Here is a 9,843-nt window from a genome sequence, read left to right as displayed (position 1 = left end):
TAATGTATTGTTTTATTAGTAATAGATAAAGGGACCCTGGTTATATTTTTTAAATTTAAATTTTTATATGTCTTATTGCATATTTAATATTGTGTGCTTAACACATAGTTTTGAGGTACAGTTATGGCAGAGATTTTTTTTTTTTGTGACACAAATCAATATGAATTTTACAATTTGTGGGGGTGCCATTAAGAATTATTATCTGGAAAAGAGCAGCAGGTTTTGCTGCGAGTGCTTGTGAGCATGATGTACATGCTGTCCCGCACCCACAACAGTGTGAACCTAGCATAAGCCCCGTACACATGTCGGGAGACATCAGCCGGCTCAATAAAAATGGGGCGTGTGTATGTCGGTCTGTCTGTGAGAAGCCGGCCGCTTGGCCGGCTTCTGTCGGACGAGCATGCTGAAAAACCAACAGCCCACCGACTCCTAAACAGTGCTGTCAGCCAATGGCAGAGAGCGCTGATCAGAGTGTTCTAGCAGGGGGGGGGGGGCATTCCCCTGTTAGGACACAACATCCGAGTGGGGGAGATTGCTGTACTAACTTCAGATGGTTAGTACAGCAGCTCCAATTTTTACATGTGGTGCTTACAAAAGAAAGAAGACAGAACTCATTAATTCATTGAGAAACATTTATTACTTTGTATTCATTAAATGCAACATAGTATATCGATTATGGTGAAAGCATTTGTCTTTCTATAATGATTATTCATATTTAAACATAGTTTTTTTTACAGATAGTACTTGATTTATTGTTACATAGTAAGTTGTGAAAGTTGACGGTTTTCTTTAATTAAAGGTCTCAAGATGTAGAAGGGTCTTGACGTCATTTAAATTTAAGAGTAACTATAAGCCTTTTTTATTGAGCACCAATTTAAAGTTATTATTGTAATTTTTACCCTAAAAGGTACTTTTTATGTGACTTTATAATTTTTCATCTTGCTTTACTGTGTTTCTATTGCTGTACAGATTTGTAGATTTTTACATGTAATGAATATCTATATTTAACCCCAAAACCATACATCCTTGATCTACAACTGTCACATGAAATTATAAAGAATGCATTTTTTTAATAATTCTTCTGACTATAAGACTTGAACTGAATGAGACCAGCAGACAGTCTCAATCACTATTCACTCCCCTAGGACCTGTATATGTAATGAGAAAATATAGCTGCCACCATGTAAAGGTATAATTACAAACTATACTGTACATAGAAACAAGGTATGTAACACAATAACAAAAATGGGTAAGCTTATATACATTAGGTTCCGTTCACATGAGTGCGACCTGCAAGTAGGGCAGCTCATTGATTTTACGGGTAAAAAGATGTCCTGGGGCCTCTTTTTTTTTTAAATTGTGCTGCATGGAATCACATAGCGCTATGGCACCATGTAGTTTCATGCATGCAAAAATGCGGGCGCCTTGCTGATGCGTGGCAATGAATGGCACCCCACGTATGTCTGCACATACAGTGAATTTTGCCTGCGGGTTGGGAATGCGCTCAATTTTGCAAGGGTTCCTAACCCGCACAAGTGTCAACCTAGTCTTAAGCCTAGTAGACACTAACAGTTTTTTTTTCCTTTTAACCCAGTGGGCTGAAGAGGTCGGGGATCCGATGTTGGTAAAGCGATCTTCCCCGCTGAGCTATTATGTTTTGTTAGGAGGATGGCCCCCCTGCCAAAACACAATGGCCAGCCATTGGATGAGAGATTAATGCCGATTGGATTGGATGCCGATCAGCAGACCTTTTATGGCCATGGCCCTTTGACAGAAATTGGACGTTCGGCTGGCTTCTGTTGGACCAGCTGCTGTACACATGGGCCGAATGTTGGATGTTTTTTTTTAACTGCCCGATACCGCCAGATGTACGGCTCTTTAGGATGATTGCTTTCTCATGTATATCTAAAAAGACAGACCACTTGTTTTTTTTCTGTCACAACTCTTTTATGTTTCTAAATAAGACTAAGAATTTCCCTTTAAATGTCATTCAGCCAGAAAATGTCCTCTTTGTTCCAAACTATTTTGTAAATATGATAAAATATTTTCATAAAATCCTTTTAAATGCAGATCATTTTTGTAGGAAGTATGAAGTTGAGTCTAGGTTGTGGTGCTTCTCTTTTTCTGCAATGCACTCATTAGGTCGGACATGAAATCCGGTTGCCCCCCTGCACCACCACCATTTGTCATCAAGCTGTTTTGTTGGTTTGGTCTCTGTCCTGTACTGTCTCTTCTCATTGGAGGTTTCGGTGGCAGCTTTTTCACAGGAAGCTGTGGTGGAGCTGATTTGGGTGAAAGAGCGGCAGGTGGTGGGGGAGGGGGAGGAGGAGGAGGTGGTGGCCCTCCAGCACTTCCTACATTTGTGAATTGTGGAGGAGCTGGGTAATCGCTTTCAGAGTTAAAAGATGGAGGTGGTGGAGGTAAAAAATTTGGAGGAGTATCCAGTAATTCAGGAGGAGGAGGAGGAGGCAGGAAATCATCCCCCCACTGGGAAGCTTCTGCTGGTGGTGGTGGTGGTGGCATATTGCTGGTTACTGGCTTGGCTTTTATTGGTAATGGTGGTGTGCCAACCACATGGGCATTGGATGGTCTCCGTACAGGTGCGGGTGGAGGCTGTTTGGTTGATGGTGGAAGGGAGATTTTCTGCTCAGGTTTCCTGACCTCGGTAGGTTGCTGCTTATCCTAAAGAAGGAAAAAATATGCCATTAACTTATTTTTTTTAAACCATATAAAGTACAATGGTTTATAAAACACAGGTACTTTTAAGTAAATTTATGGCAACTAGGATCTAAGCAAGAATATAGTAAAACTAGGCTGCTTTTCTTGAATATTAAGGATACAAGATCCCTTTTTATCAGTATTCAGTGCTGAACACAATTCACTTTTATTTAATGGCTAGTATGTTGTTTGGAATCTATAAATAGGAAGTTGTCAGAGACGGCTTCAATTTTTATTATACATACCCAAATCGATATGTAACCTTCGACAGACCTCCAAAACGGACAAACATACAAATACAACTCTGCTGGGGAGGTGAGGGGGAGGGGCTTCCCCTTCCCCTTGTACATCCTAGTCTTTAAATGGAACTAGGAGGAGTCGCCCCAGATTTTGATTGCAGCACCACCTGTATTTGCTGCCTGATAATGCAGCCTGATTTTTTTAATATAGTTGGACTTTGTGAATGCTACTATATATTTGTGGTATAGTGAGATTAGAGCTGGTAAAGCTACATTGGTTAAAAGAGAAATGTTGCATTTAAAAAAAAATCATACTTACCTAGGTCGGTGCAGCATTGATCTGATGCTGCATCTGTCCCCCGCTGGAACTAAAACTGAGAACTGAGTGCTCACTGGAGAGCTGGGCTGTGGAGGGGGCAGGTGTGGCTGGCTCAGGCTCTGTGAGCCAGGTGCTGGTCCAGGCTCCTGGGTGGATCCCAACCATATGGTCACTTTCTTTCCCCAGATTTGACCGGCTCTGTGACATCAGCCAACAGCAGGCTTTAGACTTCTGTCATCTTAAAAGGGATCACAGGAGTGCAGAACAAACTGCACTCCTGTGTTTCACTGGAGAAGTACAGCCAATGAGCTTTGGCTGTACTTCCCATTAATACAAACATCTTCAGGTGGCTACATATCTGTTCAGCTACCCTATTTAGTACAGTGGAAGCCCTTATACCCAGGGTTCTGCTTTCAACTATGGGAACTATTCAAAAGTTGCATAATGTGAGCTCCTTGATTTGTGTCTGGTTGCTCAACAGTGATTCTGAACAAATCTGGAGATACCTAATTTGGCAGAACAGTGAAACTTTTCCTAACAGTCCACCCCTAAGTGGTATTTTAGGTGGAACCTGATAGGCTGGCTCAGTCTCTGGATTCATATATGTCTAGAATACTCTAACAATGAAATCGCCCAATCATAATTCCCAATTCTATTCTAGTTCACCTTGAAGTTTCAGATGACCCCATGCACCTTTTGGCATTCTCCATCATATGCATGAAATAAAATTATTATAGGGTGTGTACATTCAAGAAACTAGGTTCAAAGACCCAGTGCTTCTTTACTTTAAAATAAACAAAAAAGCACTGTAAAGAGAAAAGTACCGGCAGTAAGGAAAGTGAGGAATACTGTTTAACAGTCTTTCCCTCGACTCAAAAAGCATTTAACTTTGCTGAATGGAAGGGCCCCATCGTAAGGCTACTTTTTGTTTTAATCATAGAGATCAGACTTATGCCGCGTACACACGATCGGTCAAACCAATGAGAACGGTCTGATGAGACCGTTTTCATCAGACCAAACCGATCGTGTGTGGGCCCCATCGGTTATTTATCCATTGGTTAAAAAAATTCAATCTTGTTTTAAATTTAACCGATGGATACCTAACCGATAGAAAAATACGATTGTTTGTAGGCACATCCATCGGTTAAAAATCCACACATGCTCAGAATCAAGTCGGCGCATGCTTGGAAGCATTGAACTTAGTTTTTTTCAGCACGTTGTTGTGTTTTACGTCACCGCGTTCTGACACGATCGTTTTTTTAACTGATGTTGTGTAGGCAAGACTGACCATCAGTCAGCTTCAACCGATTGAAAAATACATCAGACCGTTTTCATCGGATGGACCAATCGTATGTACGCGGCATTATTGTCATCGGTACATGTATTACCTATATACAGTTTCAGTGCAAAGTATTTTCTTTTTTTTATGGGAATGGTCTTTTAAATCAACAAAGCAACATAAATAACACTAGGACCAGTTTACCATCTTTGGTGATTACACATGGGAATTTCCTAAGGGGGTCAAATTCTTGTTCAACCCGGAGAACCCCTAAAATACAACATAACTGAATGATGAATTAGCTGGCATAACATAGAAGCTTTTTTTTAATAATGGGAATCCATTTTCAGAGCAACCTAACCATTATCATAACACACCATTATAGAAGACAGTTAATTGCTTTCATCCAAAGAATGAAAGAATATTTAGTTTCTTCTCAAAACCCTTTCAAAGCAGGGTTTGAATCGCTCTCTATACCTGTATTTTTCTTGGGTCTTGTAATTTATCATGAGGACTGGCAGCTTGTTTGTCATAATTAAACTTTCTGTATAAACATAATTTTCTATATTAAAGTAGAACTAAAGGCAAAACTTTTTTTTCTTTTTGGATAGCGTAAGGGAGGGTTATACTCCCTGTCAGTTTTTTCCTTTTGCCCCCTGTGGCCCATTGGGGAGATTTCTCTTTAGTTCCTGTCCCATTGCCAAAAAAGAAAGTAGGAGGAATCGCTTGATGTCACCAGAACTTGTGTTTGGATTGGGAAATGTTTCTTCTGTACTGGTGACAACCCAAAATTTGGGATATTCTCTCACTCTCACTCACTCTCACTCTTAGTAAACAGTTTAGATAGAAAGGGTGAATCTCGCTAATGGGCACAGAGAGCAATACAGATCTAACAGGTGTTCTAATCCCTCTCCACTCTATCCAAAATTAAAAAAAGGGTTTGCCTTTAGTTATACTTTAATGAACAGCCCTCAAAATATCCACTTGCCTGCTCGCATTAGGCAAGTGGAAATAAACTGAGGGTGAGTGTGGAGTCGCATCAGAGGGGGTTGAACAGGAGCTGATTCTCCTCCCAGTTTCTGCCCCCCGTCGGAAGGCCTAGCAACCAGTGACCAGCTTGTTAATAGAAAAAGTTAACTTTGGCAGCTCCTGCCCCACCCGCCCCACCTCATCTAGTTCTTCGCCCGACTCCCGCTGTATGCTAGGCTAGAGAATGACAGAGGGCAGAAACTAAGGGGAGAATTGATAGGAAAGCGGGGTTACCCTTTTATAGGAAAGCAGGGTTACTTTTTGATATCATATCAGCTTTATATAAAAATATATATATATTCTCATTTTGCTTAGTACAGAACTCTTATCAACTTTTAAAATACATGTTTTAAGTTTGCAACGAGGCATACGAAGGCTGAACAGCATAAATTAAACAGGATATTTAAAGGCTTGCGGCTAGCAAAAGACTTCTACAAAGTGCTAATATTCTGAAAAAATTTGTGAAATATTCTTTGCAAAGAATTGTATTTGCTAATATTCTGCCGACATTTGAAATATTATGGTCAAGATTCTGCAGACATGTGAAGTTTTTTATTGTCAATTATAGAAATAAGATAGACTATGGTTAAGATATATTTTTATCTGTGATTTAGCAATATCTCTAGGCAGACTTTTATTTTTTTATATATTATATATTAATACAATTATCTCCAGGCAGGCTTTGTATAAAAATATGCTATAAGATACTGTAATATGATTGGCTGGCCCATCCCAAGGGGTACATCCTCACTCACAATTAAAACTAGCCAATTTCCGTATAATAAACATAATCTTGCTTTATGATACTCGTGTTGGTGTCTTGCTGATTACCCGACCGGTCGGAGGACTCCTCGCACCCAGAGCAAAGATAGCAAAACAGAACAGGTGATCACAGGTGACTAAGGTGACACAAAATACCTGGCAAGAATCAGCTCCCATTTAACCCTACCTGTCAGCGGCGCTTGCACCCCTTGCTTTGCAGTGCTGTGCTCCGCTGTAAGTCTCTCTGCATGCTAAACAGTGAAAGTGTCATCCATTGGTTTGAATTTGTTTAATGCTATATTTAATATAGCATTAAAATATTTACTTAAAGCATTTGTTACCTTAAAAAAATATTGATTCTGTTCCTTTAAAACATGTTATATACCACATTGCTGTGTTATTTGGCCCCTTCTATCAGCTAAACAACCTAGCTGATCCTGCCTGGCTATGCCCACCCCTCTGTAAACTGACTGCACGGTTCATCATGGCTGCTGAGCCCTGACACTGTGGTCAGTTTACATGCCTCCATCATCTGCAGCTCTCCTGTCTCTCCTCTGTCAGTAGCAGGAATTATGCCCCAATGTTGGTGCCAGGGGGAGGAATAGTGTATTTTTTCAGTGGAGGGAAAAGTGCCCCAAGGGCCAGATAATGGAAAGCAAAGGGCCACATCCGGCCACGGGCTGCAGTTTGGAGACCACTGGATTAGACAAAAGTGAGGAAAAGGTGGGTGGCATGAGGGGGCCAAGGGGTCAGACAGACAAGAAGGAGAAAGAGAAATTGCTGCTGATGGCAGACTCGTCCACTGGTAAAACTGACAAAACAAAATTGTAACTTTCTTTTCTTTTATTAAAGGAAGTGTTTTATTGGGTTGTGATTTTCATTTGAAATGCAGGCAGGCTCTGCCCCAACCAATTTGTTATATCCTTCAAGCATAGGATGTTTTAACAATATAAAAGTCACTCCTATTGTTAAAATCACAGGTCTATGACATTTCACAGATCAGTCACTAGCAAAGACAAAGACATTTCTGTGTTTTCAGAAGTTATTGCTTTCCAGTGGAAGACAGGTCTCTGAGCTACCATAATCCAAGAGATGGTAAACTCAAATTTCAGTCCACCACTATGTAAAAGAAACATAAAAGGGGGAGATCTGTTTGGCAGGCTTTGTAATTTGCTATCTCTACGTATTCTATCAAGGAGGTGTTAGATCATTTATAGAATAAGAAGAACCCCTTTTATGTAAAGAATAGCAGAAGAATAGCCTTTTGTGACATACCTTAGCTGTCTCACCACGCTTCCATGCATCTGAAAAGCTTGAACTAACATTGGCTACATTTTGGGATATCTGTCCATTGCCTTGAGGTGCCCCTATAAGAAAAATATCAAATCAAAATTTACACATAGATATTGACATAAAAAATGGTACAATAAAATTAAAGTTTGCCATTCAACAACTGTTTCGGGTGCCATGCTTTATATGGATCCATTATTTAAAAAATAATAATCTGAGAACTATTGACACCTAGGGCCAGATTCTCATAGAATCGGCGGCGGCGTAGTGTAAGCCATTTACACCATGCCACCGCAACTTACTGGAGAAAGTGCCATATTCTCCAAGCACTTGCTCCGTAATTTGCGGTGGCGTAGTGTAAATGGCCCAGCGTATGGCCGCGTAATTCAAAGGGGGCGGCTTGTATTCAAATTAAGCGCGCCCCCGCGCCGATCGAACTGCGCATGCGCCAAGCGGAAAAATAGCCCAGTGCGCATGCTCCAGCTCACGACGGAAAACGTCAATGACGCCGGCGTGAGCATCATTGACGTAAAGTCGTATTCGCGAACGACTAAGTAAAACGACGTAACCGACGGAAAAAGACGACGCTGTCCCGAAGCCATACTTAACATAGCATACGATGGACCTTCGTAAACTTACCCCTCATATAGCAGGGGTAAATTCACTGCGTCGACCGCGCGTACGTTCGGGAATCTCGCGTAAATAGCTAATTTGCATAGACGACGGGGAAAACGACGAGGCGACACCTAGCGTCGGGAAAAAAAATTGCATATAAGTTCTGACAGCGTAAGAGCCTTACACCTGTCAGATCTAATGGATATCTATGCGTAACTGATTCTAAGAATCAGTCGCATAGATACGACGGCCCAGATTAGGACTTACGATGGCGCAAATGGCGTTGCACCGTCGTAAGCCCTTTGAGAATCTTGGCCCTAAACTCCTATTACTGGTTCCTAGTGTTTTATAGGCTGAATATGGAATTTGCCCAGAAAAAGGCTACTTTTATTGTGTACAGGTTACACAATAGACTTTTTTATTTAGATTTGAAAATAAAGGTTTGTTAAAGGAGAAGTCCAGCCTGAGCTCGTTTGGCTGGGCTTCTCTTATGGATCAAAGGAGTGCAATTTGTTTTCTTCCGTCACTGTAATCAGTCCAGGCACCGCGTCATCACGACATTAAAGTCTGGATCCGCCAGACTGATGCCTGTCTCAGCCTCTCAGTGAGCCACGGAGAGCCGGAGACGGCCGCTTCCTACCCCTCCACAGCTGCACTCTCCAATGAGTGTAAAGGAGCAGAGTGGAGAGCTGCTGGCTGACAGGCAGCAGCTCTCTGCTCGGGGAGCTGTGAGAACCGAGCCATCGACACCGTTTGGTGGCTCGGTTCTCAGTGCAGAAATGCCGGGGGACAGATGCAGCATCCAGGACAATGGAAATTGTATTTAGCCTTTCCTCCTGTACCACGCAAGCTCTTTTTCATATATTAGGTAAGCCCTGTGCACTATGGGTTGATTTACTAAAGGCAAATAGACTGTGCACTCTGCAAGTGCAGATGCTCCAGAGCTTAGCAAATGAGGTAAAGTTTCACTTTACAAAGAGTACCCAATCACGTGCAGGGAAAATAAAAAAATAAGCATTGAATGTTGGAAGTCATCAGAGCTCCCCCCTCAAGAGCAGTTGATCCATTCAGGTGGATGGGCTGCCCTATGTGTGATGAGTGAAAATGCTCCAAAATGCCTCCCCCTTGCTAAAAAAACGCATGTGGGAATGCGAGTTTCGCCTATGCAGAGTTGTGAACTGCCTCTCTGCCAATCAGGTGTTTGGGTCTGTTACCTGTCACCTGAATGGTTGAAACGACAGGCACTGTGATTGGACCCACTAATTCAGGGTACTTTGTCGCAGTAAGTGGGCTTAGCATTAAAAGACCATAGCATGGGTGCTCAACCTGTGGCTCTCCAGCTGTTGCGGAACTACAAGTCCCATCATGCCTCTGCCTTCGAGAGTCATGCTTGTAACTGTCAGCGGCTTCCAATGCCTCATGGGAATTGTAGTTCTGCAACAGCTGGAGAGCCACAGGTTGAGCACCCATGAATAGTGTGACAAACCCCCTTATTTTTGAATATGTTCAGGTGTTTTTAACTAGCCTTGCAGGATAAATGTCATTTTTGCATGTGTGCGCTGTGTACTGTCTTTGGTCTTATAGCAGCACCA

At 41.8% G+C, this 9,843-nt stretch overlaps 1 protein-coding gene across 1 annotated transcript in view; it reads right to left on the bottom strand.

The window, feature by feature from the left end:
• Positions 1 to 618: 618 nt before the first annotated feature.
• LOC120940021 (amyloid beta precursor protein binding family B member 1 interacting protein) overlaps positions 619 to 9,843 on the bottom strand; it is a 143,119-nt gene continuing 133,894 nt past the window's right edge. Inside the window, exons 13-15 of the mRNA XM_040352546.1 lie at positions 7,622 to 7,713; positions 1,234 to 2,682; positions 619 to 1,202 (exon numbers count right to left, since the gene is read on the bottom strand). Of these exons, the coding sequence (XP_040208480.1) occupies positions 2,101 to 2,682; positions 7,622 to 7,713 (674 nt within the window). The 3' untranslated portion in view covers positions 619 to 1,202; positions 1,234 to 2,100. The remainder of the gene's footprint in view (positions 1,203 to 1,233; positions 2,683 to 7,621; positions 7,714 to 9,843) is intronic.

The sequence above is a fragment of the Rana temporaria genome, chromosome 5 (genome assembly GCF_905171775.1).
Source record: "Rana temporaria chromosome 5, aRanTem1.1, whole genome shotgun sequence".
Taxonomy (NCBI): Eukaryota; Metazoa; Chordata; class Amphibia; order Anura; family Ranidae; genus Rana; species Rana temporaria.
The sequence above is the reverse complement of the archived record's forward strand: the minus strand, read 5'-3'. Positions and strand labels throughout refer to the sequence as shown.